Raw genomic sequence first — 26,855 nt, 5'->3', positions numbered from 1 at the left:
TCCCCTCCCCTGCCCCTCCTCCGCTTTCCCCTTCTCTCCCTCCCCCTCCCCTTCCTCTCCCTCTCTCCTCCTCATCCTTGTTCTCCCCTCATCTTCCCCTCCCCTCCCCCTCCTGTCCTCCCCCATCTCCATCCTCTCTTCTCCACCCCCTCCCCCTCCTCTCTCTCCAGCTCCTGTCCCCCTCCCCTCCTGTGCCTCCCCCTCCTGCTCCCTCTGGCTTCCTAACGTGGGCTCTCTCCTTCCCCCTACTAACTCCCTGTTTCTCTTTCCTCGTAGCTAGAGCACATTCAGAAACACACATGGTATATGTAAGTAGCTTCTCCTCCCACTCCTCGCCTGCTTGCCTGTGGCTGTGGCCTGGAGGGCCTGCTAGGGAAGGCGGGGGGGAGGACCCAGCGCAGGCCTGCCCCAGCCTTGGCTGCCTGGCCAGCTCTCAGGGCCCCTGGGCTGGCCTGCACTGGGCACAGGCAGAATGCAGGAGGTGTGCAGGGGCTGGCGCAGGGGGAGCAGCAGGACTCAGGGTCCCCAGGAAGGGGTGGGCCTCCCGGCTTCCCGCCCTCCTGGCCGCCTCAGGGTGGGGGTGGAGGAGCCTCCGCTGGGCCAGAGGTGAGTGGCCGCTGCCCTGTCATCCACAGAGGGGGCAAGAACGAGCCGGAGCCTGAGCAGCCCATTCCCCGCAAGGTGCAGATCCGCTCACTGCCCAGCCTGGAGGACATCGACCCTGATGTGCTGGATAGCATGCACTCACTGGGCTGCTTCCGCGACCGCAACAAGCTGCTGCAGGACCTGCTGTCCGAGGAGTGCGTCTGTGGGGACACCCACCCAGGCGGGCGGCAGAGCCGGGAGTGTTCGTAGGAGGCGGTGGGGAGTGGGTGCCCTGGGGAACACAGAGTGGCCCCGGGGACCATCACCCAGGAACGGATGTGCCCTGGGGCCAGGCCTCCTCACCGCCTCTCGCCTGCTGCAGGGAGAACCAGGAGAAGATGATCTACTTCCTCCTCCTGGACCGGAAGGAGAGGTACCCAAGCCACGAGGACGAGGACCTGCCCCCAAGGAATGAAATAGGTACAGCCCCAGGGGCCCAGCCTCACACCACCCTTTGGTCCCACGCGGGCTGCCCGGCCCTGACCCCCCTCTGCATGCAGACCCTCCCCGGAAGCGTGTGGACTCCCCGATGCTGAACCGGCACGGCAAGCGACGGCCAGAGCGCAAGTCCATGGAGGTGCTCAGCGTGACGGACGGTGGCTCCCCGGTGCCCGCACGGAGGGCCATCGAGATGGCTCAGCACGGCCAGAGGTGCGTGCCTTCCAGAGGACCCGGTGCTCCGGCTCCTGTTCCCTGGCCTGGTCGGTGTCAGCACCCTCATGGGCTGGCTGGGCCTGGCCTAGCTCATCTCTGCCCCCTGGCCCTGGGCTGCGCCGAGGCCACTGGGCGGGGTGGACTGTGCCGTGCCGAGGACTCGGCTGCTTGGGCTGCGCTGGCTGCACTGGGCTGAGCTGGGCTGAGCTGGGTTGGGCTGCACTGGGCTAGACTGGGCTGGATTGGGCTGAGCTGGGCTGGGCTGGACTGGGCTGTGCTGGGCTGGGCTGCACTGGGCTGCACTGGGCTGGACTGGGCTGAGCTGGACTGGACTGGACTGACCTGGGCTGAGCTGGGCTGGACTGAGATAGACTAAACTGGAGGGGCCTGGACTGAGCTGAACGGGACTGAACTGGGCTGGACTGGAAGGGCCTGGACTGGGCTGGGCTGAGCTGAACGGGACTGAACTGGGCTGGACTGGAGGAGACTGGGCTGAACTGGGCTGGACTGGGCTGAGCTGGGCTGGGCTGAAATGGACTGAACTGGAGTGGACTGATCTGAAGTGGACTAGTCTGAGCTGGACTGTACTGGACTGAGCTGGGCTGGGTTTAACTGGGCTGGGCTGGGCTGTCCTATCCTGTCCCCACTTGACATTGGCCTCAGGCAGTGTTGTGCAGGGATGTGGAATTCTGGGAGCAATGAGCAGGTCTGGCTATCCCGACAGATCCCCTGGAGGAAGGACAGGGTCTGGGCCCCACAGCACCTCAGCTGAGTGGCAGCCAGCTGGGCGAGGCTCCTGGCAAATCCTCACCCTGGTGCTGAGTGTGACCTGTTGGGGGCAAGGCCCAATGTTCCTGCCCAGTGGGGGCTTCAGCCATCTGGGGACAGCCCTGGGGCCTTGGAGCACCACAGGAAGTCCCAGCAGCCTTGGCCACCCCTGGACAGCTAGCGCTAGGTGCTGGGCCAGGCAGGCCTCCTGTGGAATTTGGCAGTAAATGGGGACCACAGGGCAGCAAGGCCCCCATCAGGATGAAACTGGGCTGGTGGTCCATAGCCCCCGGGTGGTCCCAGGCCCTCCCCCAGGGAACCAGGCTGGCTGGCTCAGCCTCCGACCTGGGGTCCCCGCCCTCTGAGGCCTCCTTCCAGGTCTCCAGACAGCCATGGACACGCCCGTGGGCTCCTGCATTGGGGGGTCGAGAGGAGGAGCAGGAGGAAGGTCCTGTTGGCTGAGCTCCTGCCCTGACCACACCTGGCCTCCTGCTTGTGGTGGGCGCACCTCCCCCAGCAGGCCCCCAGGGGAGAGTGGCCCCCTCCAAGCGGCTCACTGAGAGGTCACCTCTCGCCAGCCCGCCTTCCCACAAGACAGGCTGAGTGCTGACCGCCTCCCCATACCAGCTGCGCCGCAGCCCTGCCACGCCACCTGCCTGGGGCAGGGGCAGGGGCATGGGCCCGGCGTGGGAGCCCACCCTGCCGTGGTTCCTGCTCTGCCTTCCAGGCCCCACTGCCTGGGAAACAGGGTGCTGGGATGAGGTGTGGACCATCCCGATGGTCACCTTTGTAAAGCCCTTTTCCTCTTGGCTCCTCCCCACCAGCTGCTGCTCCGGGCTCTGCTGCCTCTTCTGGCTTGGCCACTTAGCACTGGGCCACAGCAGGCCACCTCCTGGAGCTAAGGCATCCTGGGCATCCTCCAAGGCCTGTCCAGCCGCCCTGCCCAGCAGGTCACCAGGGCAGGATGCACTGTGGCCCTGGTGCTCTCCTGCCCGACTGCCCCTGGCGTCCGTGTGCCCTGGCAGGGGGCCAGGTGCCTGCGCCCAGCCCAGAGCTGTGTGGTGGGCAGGCCTCCTGGACTGCCAGCGGGGCTGTGTCAGTAACTCTCTTCTCTCGCTTTGTTCCTGCTGTAGTAAAGCAATGTTCAGTAAAAGCCTGGATATCGCTGAAGCCCACCCCCAATTCAGCAAAGAAGACAGGTACACACCCTGCCCACCCACCCCCGCCCCCTGCCCTGATGGCCACAGTGGGCCTGGTGGCAGGGCTGGGCCTGAGGCGCGTCCGGCTCTCTCCCTTTGGCCGGGGAAGGGCCTGGCCAGGGTAGGCAGAGCCCAGCAGGAGGAGAGGGCTGCTGGGGCGAGGCCGACGGCCAGCCTGCGAGGGGCCGGGAGACCCACAGTGCTCTCCCTGCCCTGGGACCCCAGTGGCTGCAGGCTGTGAGACCCCTTCTGGCCTGCCCTTGCCCTGTGGCCGGTGGGCCTCTGTGGCCCTGGTTAATCTCCCCTCCCTGTTCCGCATGGCCCCTGGGTCCTGGGGCCACCCTGCTGCCCACAAGGGCCTGAGTGGACGCGTCACCAGGGCCGCTTGGCCCCCCGAGTCCTGCGGGCTGCAGGCTCCCCAAGGAGGCTGCAGGAGGTGGGACAGTCCAGAGGCCTCTGCATGGGGCCAGTCCTCCTGAGCCCCCGGGGCCCTGCACCTGTAGGCTCTGCTGCCTGTGGGCACCGGTGGTCAGGCCTCACCCTATCCCCCTGCTCCAGCCCCGCCTGCCTTTTCTGGGTTCTGGTGCCGTCCTTCCTATTGCAGGCAGCTCCAGCCTGGTTTCCAGGGGCCTCCTGGTTGGACAGGTGTGGACGTGGCTCCCACCCGCTGCTGCTTTTCTGCTTTCTTGTGCCAAGCGACGAGCTCGTGGCTAGCTCAGTGGGAGGTCTGCTCATGGCTGCTGCCTCTGCCAGCCTGTGGCTGCTGGGGCGGGCACCAGCTGGGACCGACTGGCCCCCAGCTCCCTTATGCAACATCTGAAAGCTTCAGCCCTGGCCTGGCTCTGAGCACCATCTTGGCTGCGAGGGGTCAGGCTAGGGGCTAGGAGCAGGGTCCGCAGCGCCCCCAGCTCCATAGCTGTCAGGTCAAGAGTAGGACACTCGTCGCCATGGGGCCCCAGCCCACAGGTGCCAGCGTGGGCTCAGCTTCTCCCCGAGGCCCAGGGGCCGGGCCGTGGTGTGGGCGGGCAAGACCCCTCCAGAGGCCAGGCGGTGGGCGAATGACCCTCACTCTCTTGTGCCCTCCTGTCCCAGGTGGCCGCCCCAGTCCCTCCCGTGTCCTCCTCCAGGACGGCAGGTGCAGGTGCCCAGGGGTGGAAGGCGTTCACTTTCCCTCAGGCCGTCGGTGTGGTGGAGAGGCCTCTGGGGGGTCCAGCTCCAGCCTCACAGGAGCAACGGCTGTATGTGTGTCTCAGCCAGGCACACTGGGCCAGTGGGCTCTCTTTGGCCACGCCCAGGCCAGGTCTGCAGGCCATGTGGGCCAGTGGTGGACAAGGACCATGGTCCCTGCCAGTGTCCACCCTAGCCTCGTCTTGCCCAGGCCTGCCCAGTGTGAGTGAGGAGAGGGCTGTGGGCTGGCCTGCCGTGGGCAGCTCTGGGCTGGGTGGGTGGGCCATGGGCCTGGAGGGGCTGGGCTGGTGCCCAGCTGGAGGCCCACATGCAGAGACATGAGGGCTGGGCCGAGTGCAGGATTCAGAGCCCTGTGACAGCTCAGCCTTGGGGGTCAGGCCGGGCTCAGGGCAACCAGGGCATGGAGTGGACCCGGCACAGGGAATGGATTCAGTTCGCAGGGAGCCCCCATGTCCCTTTGTCCCTCCGTCCACCTAAGCCCCTGGCAGACCCTTGCTGAGGGCTCTTCTCTGCTGTCCTGGGTCTAGCACCTCGGACACGGGACAGCTGTCATGTGGTGCGGAGGAGGAGCTCCAAGGCCACCAGCCACAGCCCTGGGCCTCTGATGGGGCCTAGATGGGCTGTGGGCCTTCCTGGGCCTGGTGAGAGGCAGGGTGGGGACAGCAGGATGGCCCTGGGCAGGCCGGGCGTGCACCAGGCCAGGGCTCCAGGCCTCTTGCAGAGTCTACCTGGGGGGAGAGAGGGGCCAAGAGCCCGTGGCCCTTTCCCAGGCTGACCTGCTTCTGCGCCTGTGTCCCCAGGTCTAGGTCCATCAGCGGCGCCTCCTCAGGCCTCTCCACCAGCCCTCTCAGCAGCCCCCGGGTGAGTGACCCGCCCGCTCTCTGCAGGCTCCGGGAGGTGCCCGTGCCTCTGTGGCCGGCGGGCGCCGGGTGGGGGGAGGCTGGTGGACAGAAGCAGGCCCCGCCTCGCCTGGTCCCCGCCTGCGGCTGGGGCTGCCGCGTGGCTGCCACTGCTCTCGCTAACTGCACGCTCTTGTTCTGTCTTGTTTGTTTTCTCGTGTGTCATTTGTTTTCTTTTGTGGCAAACACTCCCCCCCCCAACGCCTGCCTGTCCCCGCTGCTCCCGCCTGGGGTCCCGGCTTCTCTCTGGTCCTACGGGTGCTGTGTGTGCATGCGGGGGGCGGGACGGGGTGTGCACGCTGGCGCTTGGCTCTCGCGGACCCCTTGGACCCCTTACTCTACTCTCTGTCCCACGCCTGCCCTGTAGCCTGTTAGAAAGTTTGTTCTGCCCCCCCCACCCCCGGAGCTCCCCTTCGTGGCCTGCCCCACGGCCACCTCCATGGAGCCCGAAGCTTGTCGGAGTGCCTCGCGGCTGGGACACGTCCTCCCTGCACAGCCCGCCCCGCGGCCCAACCCCAAGACCCAGACCTTGCCGAGCAAGGCCAAGCTGACTGACAAGCCGCTACAGGGCACCAAGTCTAACCCGCTCCCAGCCGGCACCCAGGCCCGGCCCCCTGTCCCAGGGGGCCTCGGCCCCCAGCTGGCCCTGCCCCCGGCCTCGCCGACCCTGCCGGCCCCCGCCCGGCTCCTACCCGCCGGGACTGAACCAAACACCAAATCTGTCCCCACCATACAGGTGACCCCTCACCCCTCTCCAAGGGGCAGTCCCCTCCCTACCCCCAAGGGGACGCCCGTGCACACGCCCAAGGAGAGCCCAGCCGGCACGCCCAACCCCACGCCGCCGTCCAGTCCCAGCGTTGGAGGGGTGCCCTGGAGGACACGGCTCAACTCCATCAAGAACAGCTTCCTGGGGTCGCCCCGCTTCCACCGCCGGAAACTGCAAGGTGCGCTTGGGCCGGACGTGGCAGGGTGTATGGGGAGTAGGGCCACAGCGGGAGCACCGGCTGTCCAGCCAGTGGGGCAGGTGGGGGCTGTAGGCTACGGGCTGCCCCCTCCCCCATTTGGTGGTTCATCTGCCAACAACACTGGACAGCAGCCCATGTCCACTAGGCCGGCGCAGGCCTGGGCAGCACCTCCAGACGTCTATGTGTGCCTGAGCCTGCCCACCACGTGTGTCAGGGGTCCACTCAGAACTGCCCTCCCAGCAGGTGCAGCCTTGGGACCCCTCTTGGCTCCTTTGCTCCTCACTTAGCCCTTCGGCCTCCTTGGGCCGGGTTGCCTGATCACGTGGGTGGTGTGGGTGCAGAAGGTCAGGAAGCCCTCGGGACCAGGGCAGCAGTTGACAGCTGACCCCTGCATGCTGGGTGCTGAGGGTCAGTCGGCACTGCCCATCTCCTGGGCCCACGGGTCGCACAGCACGGCTGATGGGTGGGACATGGAGGGCCAGTGCCATCTGTGAGGGACAGGAGGGCTGGCTGCAGGCCAGAGAAGGTGTGGCCTGGTTTCAGCACCCGTGGTCAGGACAGCTCCTGGCAGCTGGGGCTGACCTGTGCCCTTGGGTGCTGTGGATAGTGACAGCCTGCGGGTGGGGCCCTGCTGGGGGAGGGCCGTGCAGTGACCACGCTTCTCTCCTTGTCCTGCTTGTGTCTACAGTTCCAACGCCAGAGGAGATGTCCAACCTAACCCCGGAGTCGTCCCCAGAGTAAGTGGCCCTTGCCCAAGGTCGTCAGCCTCCCTCCTGGTGTCTGGATGCCAGGCACATGAGGGAGGGTCATGCTGGACTCTCCAGGTAGCAGGCCAAGGGGAGCCACGGGTGGCTCCAGGGCCGAGCAACCCAGCCTCTTGGGTCCTCCTCCTTGTCTCCCTGTGGCCCTTGGCTTACCCCCAGGTCCCTGCCCTCTGCCCCCTGCTTTGGCCACCTCCTCCCCAGTGCTCGTGGCTCTGAGTTGGGGAGCAGGGCCCGGGGCAGTGAGAGGGCCGCTGGGGAGTAAAGCCTGGCTCTTCCCGGCTCTGCTGGGAAGCCACACCCTGGGGTGGGGAGCCCAGGGCTGGCCAGACTCAAGGGATGGACAGCATAGCAATGCCTCAGAGTGACAGTCCACACCCGCCAGGAGCCCTGGCCTCCATGCTGGGAGAGCCCTTGGTAGCCAGGCTGGCTCATGTCTCTCTTCGTGCCGGACCTGGGGTCGTGGGAAGTACTGGCCTGTGGCGCCTGCAGCAGGAGCCTCTGTCAGGGCTGCCCAAGAGCAGAGCCCCCGAGTGTGGCCAGAGACTCGGGGGCTCGCGGATTGGAGTCCTCGAGGGGAAGACATGGCACTGGCCAGGGAGGAAGAAAGCCACGGAATGGCCCAGTGGGACACACGTCCAGGGGAGGGTGGCCTTGGTCAAGGCAGGTGTAGACCAAGCCCCCGGCTCCCCGTCCCATAAGAGGAAGCAGCAGGGGCCTGTGGGAGGCAGCAGGAACCCAGAGCTACACACACACACACACACACACACATGCAGATGCCACTCACCAAGATGCTCCTCTGTGGTGTCACCCGATCACACGGTGTCTGGGGCAAAGACCCTGGAGAGGCGCCGCCTGCTCCACTCTCCCCACCTTCCCCCTGGTGACCTCCATTGCACAGTCTGTGGGCTGATGGTATGAACACGAGACGTGGTGTGGGTGCCAGGCAGGGCGCCAAGGGTGAAGGTGCTGGAGAGCCGCTGTGACCTCATGCAGGCAGCCTGCGCCAAGGCACCGGGCCAGCCGTCACCTGAGCCAGAGAAGAAGCTGTTACCGAGTCTCGTGCGCCGACTGAGGCTGTGGGCCTGGCACCACTGGTGGGAGCCGGGCGAGCCGCCAAGCCAGTGGCACCCAGCACGGCGTGTGCCCTGGGGGCTGAGTTAGGGAGCGTTTTAATCCACTGTCGGCGTCCCTTCAGTCACAAGTTTCTGCTGTTGTCAGAAGCTCTCGCGAACATCCTTGGCATGTCATCGTCATATTTTCAAGGATACTTGAAAACCTCCTACAAGCAGCCTCAGCTGGTTGGGCAGTCTGCAGCCCCTCCTTCCCAGCCTGAGCCCCGTGGAGGCCTTGCCCCCTCCTGAGCGCCCTGGCCAGCACCCGCCCCTCCTGTGTGTTGACCCCTGAGTGTAGCCCCCACATGTTCGCCCACCTGAGACATCCTACCCACAGCCGCCAGCAACCCTGCATCAGCCCAGCTTCCCAGAGAAGCAGCTGGCAGGGTGTGCACGCCGGGGCTGGTGTTTTCAGGAACTGGCTCATGAGATTGGGGGCGCTGGCGAGCCTGAGACTAGGCTCGGCAGGCTGGAAGTGCAGGTTTGCATGACATTGCAGCCTTAAGTCTAAAACCTGCCGGCAGACAAGCAGGAACTCAGGCCGGCCTCCATGCTGCCATCTTGAGGAGAATTCCTCCTTTTCTGGGAAACCTCAGCCATTGCTCTGAAGGCCATCAGCTGATTGGATGAGGCCCACCACGTTTGAGAAGGTCACCTGCTTTCTCAGTCAAATGATTACCATGTCTAAAAAATATCTTTTAATAAGCAACACCCAATGTTTGACCAGGCAAGCCAAGCTGACCCTCAAGTTAACCATCACGGGCCCATCACCATCTCCCTCCGCTGGCCTTGCCAGCTCATCCAGGCTTCTTTCAGACATGGACTATTTTGTCAGATGCCAACCCCTGGGTTCCAAAGTACAAAAGTCAGATTCCATTGTTATTCTTCCATCTTTTTCATCAAGGGAGAAGCAGGTTCCGGAACCACTTCCCTGAGCACCTCCTGGGCTCCAGGCCCTGGGACAGGTGCTGGGGTCCAGCGGTGAGCAGGCTGGGGTAGCAGCCTACCCTGGAGTGTGGGATACAGAGCCGATGGCCAGAGAGCAGCTGGATGTGGGGAAGGATGCTGAGGTGGCTGAGCACCGGCGTGGGGTCCACGAGGAAGATTCTGCATATCTTGACCTCTGCCTTCTGTTGGGAGTCCTGGCGGGGCACGGAGGTCGGCTCTTGCGGGTGGGAGCAGGAAGTGCTGGGTCGGCAGGCGGCTGGTGCTCCAGAATTGCCATGGTGGCCGAAGACCCAGTTCCAGAAATGGGCAGAAGAAAGGAAAGTCGCGTGGCCATGAAAACCACCAAACCCAGCCTGAGAGTCAGCCCAGAGAGCTCTGCTGACATGAGACCGACAGCTCACCCTGCCACCGCTGCTGGAGCAAGACATGAGCCTGAGACCAGGCCGGCCCTGGCTGCAGACACTGCACGTGGCTGCTGCAGCACCTCCCCCCAGGTCCCTGCCTCTGCATCACTAGCTCCCAGTTTGAGTGGGCGCGTTTGATTGGTGGAGGTCTTCGTGGGTCAGGGCCTGGACGCAGCCCGACTGGCCCCTCTGCTTTAGGGTGTCAGCCAGCTGTGGTCACCTCAAGGCTCAACTGGAGCAGGATCTGCTGCCAAGCTCAGGTGGTGTTGGCAGGATTCAGGTCCTCATGGCTGTTGGACAGAGGGCCTCGGTTCCTCACCATCACGTCAGCTGGCTCCTTCAAGACTCAGTGGAGACCTGCTAGCAAGATGGAAGTCCCAGCCTTTATAACCCAATCTTGGAAGTGACCTGTCACCTTCCTGCATGCTGGTTAGAAGCAAGGCACAGGCCCTGCCCACACCCAAGGGGGGGCCACACGGGCATCCAGGAGGCAGGGCGGCGGGGCCACCCAGGGGTCTCCCACACTGCTGCGTGCTGTAGCAGGAAGGGCTCCACCTCAGGGGGCGCTCAGACACAGGACAGAGTGACAAGACCAGACGGAGCAAGGAAGGGAAGCCCTGGGTGCCCGTGAGGCGAGAGGCCATGTGCAGGAGGGTGCTGCCAGCCTTGGGCTCCCCGGGATGCAGCCTCCACCCTGCCTAGCACAGCAGCTGGGCCCGTGGGGCTGACGTGAGTCCACGATCCAGTGACCTGGGCTCGGGCAGCCACTGGTCCTGAGGATGGGGTACAGGGGGTGGCACTGGGGGGCCAAGGCTGCCCCTTCTCTGTGCCATCTCCCCCACCATACCCTGCAGGGTTCCCCTGCTGCCCCCCTATCCCCGACCTCTCCGGCTCCCCACACAGCCCTGGGACAAGGGCAGATGGCTGCACAGCAAATATCCCCAACCTTGGCGGCTTCAACAGAGAGGAGCAGGCTGGGGGCAGGGTGGGCTTTCTGCTCCTTCCTGGGGGATTCCAGCAGGTGCTGCCTGGGCCAAGCAGGCGGGGGAGTGGGGCCCAGGGCTGTGGGACTAGCATTAGGGATGTGAGGTCAGGGGCAAGGATGGTGGGGTCAGGGGTGGGGCGGGGGCAGGGTGGGGCCAGGATGGTGGGGTTGTTACTGAACCTAAAGCAGGTTCGCTTTTCCGTCGCACAGCAAGCCAATCTCTGACGCCGGGCGCAGTGGAACAAAGTAGGAATTTTCCTGCAGAGCACTGAGCAAGGAGAGCGGGCAGCTAACGCTGTAATCCCGAACTCCCCGAAAAGCTACAAGCAGGGGTTTTTATTGGGGGTTTCAAGTGGGGGAGGGGGAGCATGTGGCCTTGGGGCGGAAGTTCTAAGAGGCCTCTGCACAGGTGCAACTGTCTTCCATGTTGCATGCGGTGGATTTTAGTCTGTGATGTTGAACGTTTACACTCAGTCACTGGCTTCTTGGTGCCCCTGCATGATGCTTGGGGGCGGGATTGTGGTCAACAAGCTGCCGTGTGTCAGCGTCCCCCTGCTGTTCTGCAGAACAAGCTCAGAAACTTGGTCACTTTGTTTCCCATGTCAATGGTTTCGGCCTAATCCAGGGAAATTTTAACTCCTTCCTTTTTGGTTTCGGGGCAGGGCCTGGGCAGGGGGTGTCATCACCAGATGGTGGGGTCAGTGCTGGGTCAGGGCAGAAGGTCAGGTTAGGGCAGTGAACTGGCCTCTGGCCTGGAAGGGAGAGAAGGGCAGGCCTGTCCCCAGACGCTCTGCTGATGGCACAGTGTACCCTGACATAACCAGCCCTCTGCCCCACGTCCCTCCCCCAGGCTCGCCAAGAAGTCCTGGTTTGGGAACTTCATCAACCTGGAGAAGGAGGAGCAGATCTTCGTGGTCATCAAGGACAAGCCGCTGAGCTCCATCAAAGCAGACATCGTCCACGCCTTCCTGTCGGTGAGCCTCACACCACTCGGGACACTCGCCCCGGACAGAGGGTCTATCCATCCCTCACTCGGCAGACACTGCCTCCCACCTGCTCCGCCGGGGCCGCAGCATCACTGAGGCCATGGCCTGGCCTGGGGAGGGCCCAGGGAGCTTGCATTGACAGAACCACAGTTGTGCTGTGCACAGGCCCAGACCGGGGCTGGGCTCTGAGGGAAGGGGCACTGGGGACAGGGCCAGGCCTTGGGGGTGGCCCCTCACTGAGACGGGGTGAAGCACAGGCGGCCTCGCAGCAGCTCGCAGGGATGGGACATGAGGCTTTGACGCAGAGACTCTGCGAGGTGTGGCGGACGCACCTGGGGGCTGGGGAACGGTCGCTAAGGGGCTGTCTCTGGTCCCTGTGTGCCCTCCAGACACCCCACGCCCTGCCAGCTCTCTGAGGGTGGACCCCGCTGGGGCCTGGAGTGTGTTCCACTTGTCTTTGCTGGGATCTTGGGCATGCGGAACAGAAAGCCCTGAAGGTTTTCTTCCAGAGTCACGCCAGGGGGCCCAGCCTGCCTGGGCCTGCCTTGTGCTAGGTTCCCTAGGACCACAGCTTAGGAGTATCAGAGGGATCCCAGCATCTCTGCAGCCCGAGTTCAGGCCCAGCCTTCGGGGCGGTTTCTCTAACTCGGGGCAGCCTTGGCCCACTGGGCACTGCATCACCCCTGCTGCCTCGGCTGCAGCCCAGCCTCCCTCAGAGTGCAGGGACAGCTCTGTGCCCACTAGAGGTCTCCAGGGCCCAAGGAGCCAGCACCAGGCAGGGGGTAGCCTCACGCGGCACACAGGCACCCTGTCTCTGAAGCCTGCTCTCCTCTTTGGGAGCGGGTTTGGCCCCCTAACCCCGTCCTGACCACCTGCCCCCTAGGCCCCTCTGGCTGCTTGTGGGACACCAAGAATTCCTCCCCTGTGACCTCGACCTGGCCAGTGCCCGCCTCTGTCTCCTGACATGGGTCAGCCCTTCTAACCATGAGGCCAGCGCTGTGCTCTCCTGAGCGGCAGGGCCCTATCCTGGGGGTGACCCATGGGCCTTTTCCCCTGCTGCTGCATAACCCCAAAACGCAGAGGCCCCTGGGCCCGGCGCCGAGAGCTTGGACTCCAGAACCAGCAGAGTGATGGGCACTGTCGTCAGCGAGGCCATGTGGCCTCAGCCTCAGAAGCACTTTGTCAACATGCAGCGAAGGCTTGAGGCTCGGTCCCCGCTGCTGCTCTCTGGGGTCTGCAACCTTGCACTCACCTCCCCCTCCGCCCTCAGTCCCGCCCCCTACGCCCTCCCTCTTCCCCTCCAGGTTACCTTCCTCTCAGGAGCCCTGCCTCGTGGGCCTAGTAGGCCGGGCCTGCTCTCCTGTCAGTCCGTGTGAGAAATCTCCACGGAGGCTCCACGTGCCTCTGCCGCGTGGCCTTGGAGTGGGAGACCAGCTCCTACTTGATGGGCCTCATCTGGCTACGCCTGTTTCACAGATGAGGCGGGGGCTGGCTCAGTGCATCCAGTGCACAGTCTTGTGCACAGCACACATGCTGGGCTGGGCCGGGGCCACGCTCACGCCACCTGCCACCCTGCAGATCCCCAGCCTCAGCCACAGCGTCATCTCCCAAACCAGCTTCCGGGCTGAGTACAAGGCAACGGGGGGCCCAGCGGTGTTCCAGAAGCCAGTCAAGTTCCAGGTGGACATCACCTACACTGAGGGGGGTGCAGCACAGAAGGAGAATGGCATCTACTCTGTCACGTTCACGCTTCTGTCAGGTGAGCCGCTGGGCCGGGGGATGGGCTCTGGCCAGCCCTGCCCGGGCGTAACCCCCAGTCTCCCACAGGCCCTAGCCGCCGCTTCAAGAGGGTCGTGGAGACTATTCAGACCCAGCTGCTGAGCACACACGACCAGCCCTCCACCCAGCATTTGTCAGGTGAGGCGGGGGCTCAGTGCGGGCCGCCCGGCGGGCTGGCAAGTGGGGCTTGGCCCCTCCGATGTGCCCCACTCCCACCCCAAGCTGTGCTGCGCCGCGCCCTCAGGGAGCAGGGCCCTCCCAGCGCAGCGGGCCGGCTGCATCTGCACACCCAGGGAGGTAGGGCCCAGCACACCACACTGAAAGGCGCCTCTTGTCCACTGTAGAACCCCCCCCGCCAGCGCCAGGACTAAGCTGGGGTGCTGGGCTTAAGGGCCAGAAGGTGGCCACCAGCTACGAGAGTAGCCTCTGACGCTGGCAGGTAAGGTGTCCGGCCCCGCCACTGGGGCGGGGAGGGGGCTGTGGGCAGGGCCTCCGGTGAGAGCCAGGCTGGCCCTGAGAAGGCACCCCGTGCCTGCTCACACCTCCAGTGGCCAGCTCCTGGCCCTGGACAGGCCGTGCAGGCCCGGCCCCCAGGCTGAGCAGCTGGAGACGGGCAGCCGGGCCCTGGGACAGTGAGAGCAGGCTCCTGGAGAGCAGTGGCCATGTCCTGCCTGGGAACCCTGCACCCTCAGGGCTCCTGCCCGAGGCACCCGTGAGGGCTCTGACCTGGTGCCCACCCTGCCTAACACCCTACCCATAACGGGCCTGCGACTGTCTGGCCTTGAGCAGGGCAGAGGGGACCTGAGGCCCCAGTCAAAGCAGGGGCTCCCCAGCTGGGCCTAGAGGGGGTCACACAAGGGAAGGGGCTGCCCAGGCCTGGAGGCACTGGGGGCCTTGGAGCCTGAGGGTCCACGCCACTCGGTATCTGGCAGGAGTGGGCTGCACGGGTGTGGGTGTGGGTGAGCCAAGTTGGCTGGGCGGGCACGTGCACGAGTGGTCATCTTGTCAGTGAGGGTGTGTGGGGCATGTCTGGACAGCAGTGAGGCACAGGGTCCCCGTAAAGCCTGTGTTGGGGTTTGGGGTCCAGGGAGCACTGCGTCCAGCCTAAGCCCTGCTTCTCTGAGCCCCCCGTGGCCGGCCGGGGCCTCAGTGGGCCCTTCCCCAGGCTGTTGGGGTCACCTTCCGTGCTTCTGTGTGGGGTCCTAGAGGCCAGAATGCCCTCTGTCCTCTGCCCTGCCATCCTCATTCCATCATCTGTTTCACCCACCCCTCTCCTCTCCCCCAACACGTGCCTCATCACCCCATTGGCGGGTTGGGGCTGGAGTGCCCCCAACACCTGCCCTCATGCCATGGAGAGGCCCCCTCTCCTGCCCTGGGAGCAGGTGGCAGGGGGACAGGGAGCAGGCAGGGTCAGGTGCCTCTGGCTCCCTGAGCCTTTAAGGCCTCCATCTCAGAGCAAGGCAGTGCTGACAGAGGGAAACTGAGGCCCGGGAGGGACACAACTTGTCCTGGGAGGCAAGCAAAGGCCAGGTAACCTGTTCCTGCAGCCACCACCCAGGGTGGTGGTCCCTCTCTGCTCCTGGCTGGGCTGTGCATAGAGCCCCCGAGTCCCACCCTAAGAGGTGTCATGCTGTCCGTCAGCAAGTGCCCTCCATGCCAGGTCCCCGGCACAGCAGTCAACAAGGTGGACAGGGACCTTCCTCAGGGCTCCAGCACCAGTTCTGCCCCTACCCCAAAGCAGAGCACCTGCTGGCCCTCACCCCAGTTCAGCCCTGGGCCTGAACCCATGTTTCTGAAGACTCTTGGGTACCCACTCTGGGCCCCAAGCCTGTCTCCCCTGCCCTCCTTCAGGGAGCCCAACCTGGGACTCCAGCCCATCTCTTGGCCCCATGCCTAGACCCCTGATACTCCAGCCCCTCCCAGCACCCTCCCTCCCACACTGGACGCTCTTATCCAGCGAACTCAGTCCCAGAGCCACTGTAGGAGGGCGGTGGAAGTGGGGGACCTTCAGGCTCCAGACCAAAAGACCAAGTGGCCACCCGAGTGGGACCACCAGCCCAGGGAGGGGAGGCCAGGAAGACACATCCCACCCTGCACCGCGGCCCTAGAGAGGGCCTTGAGGGAGCAGCCCCCAACCCCAGGCCCTGCCAGCACTCCCAGGCCCAGCAGAGGGAGGGAGAGTGTCAGGGAAGGGGGCCATGCGTGAGTTGAGGAGCAAATGGGAGCCATGCAGCTGCCTGAGCCCAGGGTGAGGACACGTAGGTGGCTAGGTGGCCATCGTAGAGCACGGCTAGAGCCCAGGGGCTTCTCAGCTCCACAGCATGTGTCCTGGGCCCAGGGCATCCAAGGGGTAGGGTCACATCCTGTCCTCAGGCCCTAGTTGCTGCAGGACCCGCCACTGCGCTGGAGACAGCCCGACTCAGTGCCCACATTCTGAGCCCCGCCCCTCCTTGATCCCCCTCCAGCCCCCGCCCCTCCCCTGGGCCCCGCCCCCTCCAGGCCCCCGCCCCCTCCCGGCCCCCGCCCCCTCCCTGAGCCCCACCTGCTCCGGACTCCGCCCACCCTGGGCCCCGCCCCCTCCGGGGCCCCAGACTCGGCCCCCTCCCCGAGGGCCTGGCCAGAGGCTGTGGGCAGTGCCCAGCCCGAGGGCCCGGTGGAAAGCCTTTTTCACACGTCTCCCCCCTCCTCTCTCCGTTCTGTGCTCCAGACACCACTAACTGTATGGAAATGATGACGGGGAGGCTTTCCAAATGTGGTAAGAACCCCTTACGCTCACCTGGGCCCCCAGCCTGTCACCCCCACCGCTCACCCCCACCCGCCACCCCTGGGGCTGTCCTGGCGTCCCTGTGTACACGTGGGCCGGCACACACACGCGGCCGGCACAGGCCCCAACTGCCCAGCCCCCTGCCTCTGCTGGGAGCAGCCTTGGCCACTCGCCACAGGCCAGCCCACGCATCAGCATAGGCCAGGGAGGGACCCCAAGCCTCCAAGCAGGAAAGGCACCCCATACCCCGAGGCCAGCAAGGGCCCCATATGCAGGCTCTGGCCTGGGGTCAGGGTGGACTCCAGTCCTTGGGCAGGGTCTAGTGTCAGGCCCTCTGTCCGCTGGCACGGGGCGGGGGGCCCACTCCTGCTGAGGCTGTGAGCTCCCTCGACGCGCATGCACTGCCTCCTGCTGCACCTGCGGGAGGGAAGGGCCCCTGTGCTCTGGGCCCAGGTAGGCATCAGGTTTAGGAAATAGAGCTGAGGTGCCTGTCAGTGCACCTGGACAGTGAGCACAGGGCACCTAGTGGGGGATGGCGCCCCATTTCTGCCCCCTTCCTCCAGCCCTCAGGACATGCCCTTTGGGACCAGGGCCCCCACTCTGGCTGCCTGCCCCTAGCCCTCCCACACCCAAGCTCTCCATGCCTGTCCACCCATCCGTCCATCTGTCTGTCTGCTGCTGACCTGTGTCCACGCTGTGCTGGCCGGGCTGGCCAGGGGCCGGGCTCCAGGCCTCCTGGGAGGAGTGTGGCAGGCGCACTGGCTCTGGCTTCCTCAGCCCAGAGCAAGCTCTGCAGCCTCGTGCAAGGAGCCAGCCACCGGCCCAGGTCCTGCTCAGCCCTGGTCTTTGTGCCTCCGTTTTCAGAGTGGGGCTGGCCAGCCGGCAAGGCCACAGGGCTGATGAGGGGAGGCGTGGCTAAGGAGGAGGCGTGGCCAGGCCTTTAGGGCCAGGCCTGCGAGGGGGAGGGTCTCCCCACCTGCCTAGGGTCTGGCTCCCCAGCTGGGAGGCCTAGGGGGTCCCAGCTTCCGGTTCTACCACACCAGCCCCTGCTGCCAGCCCCTGGCGCATAGGGACCCGCGGCCGCCTGCCCACCCTGCTTGCTGCCCGCCCATCCCCGCCTGTCCCCACCATCTCAGACCTCAGCTCGTGGGTTTCTTCTTTGTCAAGGCTCTTCCGTTCAATTCCTTGTTTGTTCTTTCTCTCTCCTTCCCTCCCTCCCTCTTTCTCTGCCTTTTTTTCTTTTTTCTTTTTTTTCTTTTGTCTTCTGTTCTGTGTACCCAGGCAGCCCATTGAGTAACTTCTTTGACGTAATTAAACAACTTTTTTCAGACGAGAAGAACGGGCAGGCGGCCCAGGCCCCCAGCACGCCCGCCAAGCGGAGTGCCCACAGCCCACTCGGTGACTCCGCGGCCGCTGGCCCCGGCCCTGGAGGGAACGCCGAGTACCCAACGGGCAAGGACATGGCCAAGACGGGGCCGCCCGCCGCCCGCCGCGAGCAGCCTTAGACACATAGCCCCTCCCCCAGCACGGCCCTGACAGTGGCCACCAAGGCCGCCTCACCGCCCACTCGCCACCCGCTGCCCGCCCTGCGTGGACCAGGGCCGCGCCCATCTGTCCGTCTAGACTGTTGTGAAGCCGGGGAGGGAAGGAGAGGGGGACCGTGCGGCTGGGCCTGCCCGTGCCCGCTCTCTCCTTCTCTCGCTGTCTGTCTCTCTGCCTGTCTCTTACAACGTCACTGTTTCCACTCTGATACCAGGAATTATCCCGAAAAGTTAACATGTCACCTCCACGAGGCCATCCTCTGTGCTCCGCGCTGGACACGAGCTGACCGAAGGCAGCTGCTGTGGACCTGCCCTCTCCTGCTGCTGCCTGCCGGGCGGCGAGGCCTGCCCACCCGCCGCCTCCATCCACCTGCCTGCGGGTGGCTCTGCCCCGTTTCAGCTCCGCATGGCCAGGGGGAGGAGGACCTGGCTCCGAGGGGAAGCCACCTCCAGCCCAGCAGATCGGACTCACAGTGACTAGAGCCCTCGGCAGGTCCAGCCTGCCCAGGCCACCTCCAGGGCGCAGCCTGTGGTGGGCGAAGCGGCCATAGGCGCCCAGCCAGCCTGCCCGCAGCCTCTCCTCGGCACCTCTCCTCTCCGCCGCACCCTCTCCTCGTCCCAGCACCTTGGCGCCGCCCCCGCCACTAGTTTGCATCCCAGTCCTCCATGACTCACGGGGCGGGGCTGCTGCGCTCTCTCGGCGCTGGCATCCTTCCTGGCTGAGGTGGAGAGACCTCAGAGGCCCCAGAGCCGCCTGCCCACCCCGGGGCCGGCCCACATCAGTGTTATTTATTTGCTGTTTTAACTTATTGAGTGTCTTTACTTCTCTGTTCAGGGAAGGGGCAGCAGCAGCGTCTTCCTGCCGTCTGTCTGTGTGTGTCCGTGTGTGTGTCTCGGGCAGGGTGGGGTCCGGGGCCGAGGGGCCAAGGACGGAGCCGTTGGAGTGCTGGGGGGCAGGCCGGTGGGAGCGGCGCCAGCAACTACTGTAAACTTTAAAGAATTCCTGCAAGATATTTTTATAAACTTCGTTTTCTTGGTTCTTTTTGGAAAAGGGTGTGTGGGAGCCGCCGGGCAGGGTGAGGCTTTGTGTTCAGGTCTTGGCTCTTGGTTCTTTCTATAGACATACACACATATATATATTTAAAGACTGCGCGGTCACTCCTGCGGCTGAGGTCGTCAGGCCCAGGCCAGGGCCATCTCTGTTCTGTGTCCGAGAGTGGGTGGCAGAGGAGGGCCCCGAGCCGGCCTCACCCACACACAGGACGGCAGGGGCACCGCAGTGGTTTTTTACTAAAATGACAAAAAGTAAAAAAAAAAAGGAAAACAAAGGACAAAAGAGAAAGTGAGCAGCACTCTCTGCAGTGTGTTCTTGGGACACTTCAGCTGGGCCGCTTCTGCTCGAGTTTCTTCTGTGGGTGCGGCCAGCCCGGTGGCCGGGATGCATGCCTCGGCTTGGCCAGTCCATTTTGCTTTGGTGTCTCCCGCCGCCCCGCCCGTTGCGGGTGGATTTTACCGCTTCTATTACATTGACCCCCTCCCGCAGGCTGGGATTTCCACACGTAAGAAAAATTCAACACCCATATCAGCAACAGCCACGCCGTACAGCGGGAGGGGCTGCTCCAGAGACAGAGGACGCCGAAAGCAATACCTCTTGTTCGCCTTCCTCTTTTGTACTTGGGACACACGCAGACATCACGACCCGGACAAGCCCCACTCAGTGTATTCCCTGTCCAATAACTGTGAGCAACTTTAGTTCCGGAACAATAAATTCCTTCAGTAAAGACACTCGACGCCAGTCTCCGTCCAGGTGGGTGGGCGGGGCAGGGACGGAGGACAACCTGGGACTGGCTCTTGTCCCTAGCATGCGCTCCTCTGGGCTCTGCCAGGTGTGGATGGCACTAACTTCTGCCCCAGCTGAAAAGGACAGACCCCTGTGCAGGGGTGGGAGGTGCCCTCTTAGGCTGCCCCCAGCCTGAAGTGGACCACATGCTGGGCGGGGCTGGGTGGGAGGAGAGGCCGGAGGCCTAGGGAAGGGCCCCCGAGGCTGACATGGAGCTCTGGGGGGTGGGAAGAGGGTGGCGCCAGTGAGCACCACTCCCTGCCTGGCACTGCAGCATTGCGGTTACCAGGGATCTCAGGGGTCATCCCAGCATCTCGGCTTTGTCCTGGAGGACAAACATTCTTTCCACTCCTTTCTGGGGAAAAGAAGGATGCAGCACTGTGGCCTCGCCCTGAAAGCAATGGGCCAAGGCTAGCGGGCAGCCCTTGGAGACCACAGGCTGGCCTCTCACAGCGTAGGGGATGGTCCCAGCCGTGCCCACCACTCTCACCAGCTGGGGATGTAGGCACCATGACCACGCACTGGCCAGCCTCCCGCTCTGCTGCTGGAGCGTGAAGGACAGGTCCAGCCCCCTGAAAACCATGGGGCCGCCCAGCCCCATGTCACAAGGGCTGCGCCTGGGATTCCACCACAGCCTCGAGGACAGGCGAGGAGCAATCCTTGTCAAGGGGTCCAAGCAGAGACTAGGACACCCACGAAGCCCTCTGGCCTCTCTCACACACACACACTCCCCCATACACGAAGGAGAGCAGGCAAAGCACAGACGCTTGGCCCGGTGGCAGAGCCTGACTCCAGGGCAGGATCCTGTGCTGCAGCACTGCTGAGGTTCGATTCTCTGGTGGCCCCACCCGCACGTTGTCAAATGTCACCATCATTCCTGGTCTCTACCCATTAGATGCCTTTAGCTGCCCCCCCACCCCCGTGTGACAAGCAAAACTGTTCCCAGACATTGCCACCATCCCCTGGGGGGCAGAATCGGCTGTAGCATTCATACTCTTACCTCCTATACCATCTTGCTGGAGCAGACAGCCACGAGTGCACCATGCTTCTCTGGCTTAGTTGTGAGCTTGGGAGCTCTGCAGGAATGGCAGCTGTCTCCAGCTCTGCTCAAGACCCAGGACATGAAAAAGTCTGCTGATGTGGAGCTGGGGTCTTCCTCCTCTGCCCAGCCCTGGAACATCACCCCGCCTTTGAGGGAGGTGGGTACCCAGAAGGTACCTTGGAGAGGCTGAGAGGACCAGGCTCTATGGCAATCACTGGGCTGCACAGTGTTCTGTTAACTTTAGCTTAAAAAACAGGTTGAAGGAAAGAATTTGGTTGCTACAGTTCAGCAAGGCACATGATGATTATCGGGCTCTTGGGGTCCCAGGTTGCTGGCCACAGGAAAAGTTTTCTTAACCTGTGGTTTTGCACGTGCTTTACTAAAGAGCAGCTGACGCACAGACACCTCCCAATCTTCCTCTGCTGGTCTTCTAAAGGTTTGCAATCTAAAGTGTCAGCCTTAATAGGCACGTGATTGGAGCCCCCCCCCAAATAGGACAGAATACCCGACACATCTGCTAGCTTTCCATCTGCCCACCACCACAGCCCTTCCATGGGAAGGTTCCGTGTTCCACAATCCCACTTCCGACACCAAGGTCTCTCTTGTTGTAAGTAACAGAAACCAAGGCCAGTTAAGCCAAAAACTGTTAGTATTAATATTTGCTAATATGAAATAAAAAATATATAAAATAAAAACCAATACATAAGGACTTACTATGTGCCAGACACTATTCTGAGCACCTTCCACTGAACATTAAACCAAGTGGTCTTCAGACTATTTCTATGAAGTAGAAATTAAATGGGTATGTAAAAAAACCAAAAAGATGGTGGGTCTAGCACCTGGTGAGGGGATGACCTCCCATGTCCCATTCTGAGTTCTCAGGTGGCTAACTCAACTGGCACATTTCGGGTGCCTGGCACTGCCTGGCCTGGGAGCTGGGGTGCTGATGAGCACATTGGCTGGGGTGTGCCTACCACAGAAATCACGGATGACTGCTGGACATGATGCATGTCTCCCCTGGGGCTCTGTGTGCTGGCAGGTGGCATGGGCAGGGTGGAGGCACAAAGGAGGAGATGCAAGCAGCAGCCCAGCCCTAGCTCTGCTCTGACAAGAATCTGCCCTGGACTCTGACCACACTGTCAGCTGAGTGCCTCACAGGCTCCCAACCTATGAGAAGGAGCAATTCCTGGTGTCATGAGGCCTCAGAGCTTGGAGAAGCAGGAGGGATCCTCAAAGTCCTACAGCCGGCTTCAGGCTTCCTATAGGAGCCCTGCTGACGTACCTCCCTTGCCAGGGAGCTCACCACTGGAGGTGGCCTGGCCCTCGCTGATGGCTCTGCCTCCTAGTCCTGCCCTCCCTTCTCCCTGTAGTTCAGTGCCCACTCCCCCTGCCCTCACCCAAGGCCAGCAGGAGTTGAATCACCAAGTCCAGTGCCCCCTTCTTCACTGACTTTTTTTTAAATATTAGATAACATATCTTTTTTTTTTTTTAAAGATTTTTTTCCTTTTTCCCCCCAAAACCCCCTGGCACACAGTTGTATATTCTTCGTTGTGGGTCCTTCTAGTTGTGGCATGGGGGACGCTGCCTCAGCGTGGCTTGATGAGCAGTGCCATGTCCGAGCCCAGGATTTAAACCAACAAAACACAGGGTCGCCTGCAGCGGAGCACGCGAACTTAACCACTCGGCCACAGGGCCAGCCCCTCCCCCTTCACACTTTCTGTTTCCTGGATCCACCCCACTCCCCACCACCAACCCAAGTCTCTTTTGGTGTGATTCAGAAAGAGACGGAGCTTAGCGGGGAGCAGAGAGGACAGCCAGTGACACGGAGAGGACTGGTGGTGAATGTCAAGACAGTGATGTCTACTTGAGGAGAAACGCAGCCAGGACTGACAGAGGCAAGGAAGGAGCATCTCTGATCCAGGAAGCTAAGTGCCAGCCTTGGGGCTCAGGTGGGATTGTGGAGTCTATGCTGTTGGTCACCAGCCCAAGCCCTGCTGTCTGTCACACATCCTTGGAGTCAGGCGCTGAGCTAAGTGCCTTCATGGATCATCTCCTTATGCCCTCAAAATGGCGCTGAGAGCTCCATGGCCCATCCTACAGATATATTCGTTTCCTACTGTTGCTGTAACAAGTTACCACAAACCTAATGGCTTAAAACAACACAAATTTGTTATCTTAAGTTCTGGACAGGAGGCCAAGAACTGAGTCTCACTTAAGTGGGTCTCACTGGGCTAAAATCAAGATGTTGGCAGGGCTGCATCCCCTCTGGAGGAGAATCCATTTCCTTGCCTTTTCCAGCTTCTGGAGGCACCTGTAATCCTCGGCTCGTGGCCCCTTCCTCTGTCTGCAGAGTCAGGAACATCAGCTGAGTCTGCACGCTGCCATCTCTCTGATTCTCCCTCCTCTGCCTCCCTCTTCCAGTTTTAAGGAATCTTGTGATTATACTGGGCCCAGATAATCTCTCCATCTCAAGTTCAAGTGATTAGCAACTTTAATTCCCCTTTGCTACATGAGGCGACAGGCATAGTCACAAGTTCCAGGGGTGAGGATGTGGACACTGGGGGGTGGGCATTATTCTGCCAAGCACAGACTGCCTTCTAGCAAGTTTCACAACCAATTCACATGGAAAATACACTCACCCCATTCCAAGGTCCCCAAAAGGCTCAACCCATTACAGTATCAAGTCAAACACGAAACCTCATCTAAATCTCAACAGCTCAAAAGCCCAAATCTCACCTAAATCATCTGATTCAGGTGTGGGTATGTGAAGACTTTGAGTATGATCCATTCTACTGCAAAATTCCTCTCCATATGTGGGCCTTTAAAACTAGAAAAGCTATCTGCTTCCAAAATACAATGGTAGGACAGGCATACGATGCCAGTCATGGACATTTCCATCCAAAAGGGGAGAAACGAAGGAGGAGATAGGTATCACTAGTCCCAAGCAATTTCAAAACCCAGCTGGGCCAACTCCGCTAGGCGCCCATCAGGCCTAGGAGTAATCCTCTGTGGCTCAAGGCTCTGCCCTCTGGATACCCAGCTCCACCCTCCGGCTTAGACTTCCTTTTTAAAGAAAGGTAGCAAGCATTTGCAGCTGAGGTTTTATCAGTCTGTTTCCTGCCCATAGTATCTTGGGGGGTCCAACAGCCTTTCACTTCATCCTCTCACTGACCCTTTCAGTCCAAGCTGTCAGGGTTTCTGATGGTATAAAATTCTCAAGAACCATGTGAATCTCCTGTATGTGTCATGGAGATTCACTCCATAAGACAAGGTGTTCCTCCAGATCCTTCCAAGAGAAAATTTTCTGTTTTTGGCTTTCCTGAGACGACTGTGGTAACTATTAGTCACACGCTTGACCTCCTCCAAGAGCCCTCCCTGTGACTGAATACTCTGAGCTTGTTCGTCTTCTCAGGTATTAGCAGAAGGCTGTCCAGCTTCACTCTCAACTTTTTCTCCAGAGCACATTTTCCTGACAGTGAACCTCCTAATTCTAGTGTCTTTTGCAATCTGGCTTGCCTGAGAATTCCCCAAATCATCAAGCTCAGGTTTCCTTTTGCTTAACAGCTCCTCCCCCAATTTTTCTTTCCTCTCACATTTTACTATAAGCAGCAAGAAACCAGGCTGCACCTTCAAAATTTTGCTTGGAAATCTCAGCTAAATATCCAGGTTGATTATTTACAAGTCCTGCTTTCCATCAACTGTAGGAGGACAGAATTCAGCTAGTCTTTCTGCTATGTATCACCATATAACAAGGACCTCCTTTCCTCCAATTTCCAGTGGCACAGTCTTCATCTCCCTCAGGCCTCACCAACAATGCCTTTAACATTCATATTTCTACTAACAGGCTGTTCAGGATGATTTTTGGTATTCTTAGTGGTGAATTAGGTTTCCTTTGCTGTGCCCCTCATTTATTTCTGAGTCTTCAGTAGCAGAGTTGTTAACATCCATACTTCTACCAACAACATGTTTAAGGAAATCTAGGCTTTTTCTGTCATGCCCTTCAAAATTCCTCCAGCCTCTGCACTGCCTATTCCCAAAGCCACTTCTACATTTTTAGGTATTTGTTACAGTAGCACCCTACTCCTGCGACCAAAATCTGCATTCATTTCCTATCACTGCTGTAACAAATTACCATAAACTTAGTGGCTCATGACAAGAGAAGTTTGTTATCTTACAGTTCTGGAAGTCAGAAATCCAAAATGGATCTCACTGGGTTAAAATCAAGGTGTCAGCAGGGCTAGTTCCTTCTGGAGGCTCCAGGGGAAAGGGAGAAATTGTTTTCCTTTCCAGCTTCTAGACGGGCCCAAGTTCCCTGATTCATGGCCCCTTCTTCTATCCACATTGGGCCAAATCTTTCTTGTGCTGCCTCTCTCTGGTACTCCCTATTCCGCCTCCCTCTTCCATGTACGAGGACCCTTGTGATGACGTTAGGTCCACCTGGTCAATCCAGGACATGCTCCTGTCTCAAGGTTGGCTCATTAGCAACTGTAACTCCTTCAGCATCTTTAATTCTCCGTTGCGAGGTAAGGCAGTGTATTCATAGGTCCCAGGGATTAGGACACGGACACCTTTGGGGGGATGTCCAGAACAGAGCTAACAGGACTGGGTGATCCAAGACTCAGGGATGGGTAAGCGAACAGTTCATCAGGGCACAGCTGGGACTCAGCCCCGAGTCTGCATGCCTTAAGCTGAGCCCCACTGCCTCACTGCAGGCAAAACCCAGGAGCCGTGTGCAGCCACCTCACTGCAGGCTGGGAAACTGAGGCAGAGGCAAGAAGCCTCCCCCAAGATCTGAGTGGGCCAGGACTCTGCAGGTCGTTCAGCAAGGAGCCAGCCAGCTGGTGGAGAGCACGGGGCACTGTCCTCACCCTTGGGAGGTGTGTGGGTTGGCTCAGCCGGCGCACAGTCCAGCAGGAGGCACTCCCAGAACAACCAGTGCTGGTCTTCATCCTGGCTGCCTGGCCCTTCCTGGGTGGACTTCCTGAGGTCCCAATGACCAGTGCCGTGCCCACGACACCCACATGCCCGGGGATTCCATAGCTCCTTCCTGAGTCAGACCAACATGACCACGTGTGTCCTAGACACCTCCCTGCAGATGTCCTGTGGCTCCTCATGGAAATGTCACCCCCTCTACACATGCTCTGTATCTCAGCTCCATCCAGCAGCTCGACTTGGACATTCCAGTGTCCTGCTGGCATCTCCAGTCCCCACATCAGCCAGCCGGACTGCTCCCACTCCCACCTCAGGGCCAGTTTCACCACCTCCCTACTCCAGGCCTCCACCCAGCAGCCTAAACACACATGGGACACAGCCTGTGTGCCTGGTCTGCTCCCTGCAGGCCTCAGAAGGTCCTTGATGCCCAAGGCCAGGCCAGAGCCCTGCCTTCGGCTCCCACATTTAGCCCTGTGGTTAAGTGCCACGGGCATCCTGAGACCTCTACTTCGGGGGTCCAATTCACATGGAAAATACACTAGAGAGACGGGAAAGACACATGGGTGAGGCACACCCGGGGGAAGGGGCCCGTGCAGACAGGTGGGCTGAGTGTCCACAGTGAGGCCAGGATGACTAAGAAGGAGGGCATGACAGACGGAGGGGGGTGACCTGAAGGAGGCTCCCAGGCCAGGCCTTGCCCAGGAGGGGCTGTGGCTTCCCTGGCTGGGCACAGAGCTCTTGTCTGCAGGGTTTAGGAAGCAGTGGGGTGGCAGGCTGCACACAGGCCAGCCAGGAGCTCATCCTTTCAAGAGGCACCTGCAGGGAATGGGGTAGTGGGAGCTGAATCAACACCTCCCAGCCTCATTGTGGGGTCATGGCTAAAGGGACTGGTAAGGCCTCCCAGCTGGTGACAGGCACAGCCAGGATGCTGCCAGAGGCATCCAGTGACTTGGGGGCAGGCAGGGGAAGAGGCTGGCCTGACTTTGCTGAGCTCCAGGCTAGGTGGGGACAGAGGCACAAGCCTCGGCAAGGCAGCCATGGGCTCGGAGGGGCAGAGGAGAGCCCAGGAGCCTTCCTGCAGGGAAGGTGGCACTTGCCCAGAGGCTCTGAGCATGAGTGAGCTCAGCAGGTAATCCGAGTGGAACCTTCTGGAACTGTGCATGTTAAAGTCATGTTAAAACAATTCTGGGGGCTGGCCCAGTGGCGCAGCAGTTAAGTTCACACATTCCGCTTCGGTGGCCCAGGGTTTGCCAGTTCAGATCCCAGGTGTGGACCTACACACTGCTCATCAAGCCATGCTGTGGCAGGTGTCCCAAATATAAAGCAGAGGAAGATGGGCATGGATGTTAGCTCAGGGCCAGTCTTCCTCAGCAATCCTCAGAGGAGGATTGGTGGCAGATGTTAGCTCAGAGCTAATCTTCCTCAAAAAAAAAAAAATTC

The 26,855-nt window shown here is 61.4% G+C and overlaps 2 protein-coding genes across 3 annotated transcripts in view; one reads left to right on the top strand and one right to left on the bottom strand.

Annotated features, from left to right (window-relative positions):
• The window catches only part of BRSK2 (BR serine/threonine kinase 2), a 67,693-nt gene extending 49,842 nt beyond the window's left edge, over positions 1–17,851 (top strand). Inside the window, exons 9-20 of the mRNA XM_046644787.1 lie at positions 277–308; positions 636–800; positions 968–1,065; positions 1,146–1,296; positions 5,255–5,315; positions 6,090–6,297; positions 7,007–7,055; positions 11,382–11,505; positions 13,096–13,276; positions 13,345–13,434; positions 16,004–16,051; positions 17,390–17,851. Of these exons, the coding sequence (XP_046500743.1) occupies positions 277–308; positions 636–800; positions 968–1,065; positions 1,146–1,296; positions 5,255–5,315; positions 6,090–6,297; positions 7,007–7,055; positions 11,382–11,505; positions 13,096–13,276; positions 13,345–13,434; positions 16,004–16,051; positions 17,390–17,565 (1,383 nt within the window). The 3' untranslated portion in view covers positions 17,566–17,851. The remainder of the gene's footprint in view (positions 1–276; positions 309–635; positions 801–967; positions 1,066–1,145; positions 1,297–5,254; positions 5,316–6,089; positions 6,298–7,006; positions 7,056–11,381; positions 11,506–13,095; positions 13,277–13,344; positions 13,435–16,003; positions 16,052–17,389) is intronic.
• LOC124229535 (uncharacterized) lies at positions 8,878–18,256 on the bottom strand. Of its 2 annotated transcripts, XM_046644786.1 has the most exons (3): positions 17,845–18,256; positions 16,744–16,956; positions 13,735–16,503 (listed from the first exon to the last, which is right to left on the bottom strand). In XM_046644786.1, exons 1-3 carry the CDS (start codon positions 18,254–18,256, stop codon positions 16,010–16,012), a joined length of 1,119 nt encoding a protein of 372 aa, XP_046500742.1. In that variant the 3' UTR covers positions 13,735–16,009. The 2 variants fall into 2 exon arrangements, 1 of the variants encoding a protein (XP_046500742.1); XR_006885896.1 differs by lacking the exons at positions 13,735–16,503; positions 16,744–16,956 and adding an exon at positions 8,878–12,982 and having other exon boundaries at positions 17,845–17,968.
• Positions 18,257–26,855: the final 8,599 nt, after the last annotated feature.

This window comes from Equus quagga, chromosome 17, assembly GCF_021613505.1.
Source record: "Equus quagga isolate Etosha38 chromosome 17, UCLA_HA_Equagga_1.0, whole genome shotgun sequence".
Lineage (NCBI taxonomy): Eukaryota > Metazoa > Chordata > Mammalia > Perissodactyla > Equidae > Equus > Equus quagga.
This window is presented reverse-complemented; position numbering and strand designations above follow the sequence as displayed.

What these genes read in the sequence shown, in the direction of transcription:
- LOC124229535 (XM_046644786.1), bottom strand. Translation starts at nt 18,256, where the DNA reads ATGCAAACTAGTGGCGGGGGCGGCGCCAAGGTGCTGGGACGAGGAGAG. An exon ending in CAGAGGATGGCCTCGTGGAG is followed by an intron (nt 16,957 to 17,844) that starts GTGACATGTTAA and finishes TCCCCTCATCAG; the next exon opens with CCCTGTGGCCTTGCCGGCTG. An exon ending in CCAGCACAGCGTGGACACAG is followed by an intron (nt 16,504 to 16,743) that starts GTCAGCAGCAGA and finishes ACCTGGGCCCAG; the next exon opens with AGCACAGGGGCCCTTCCCTC.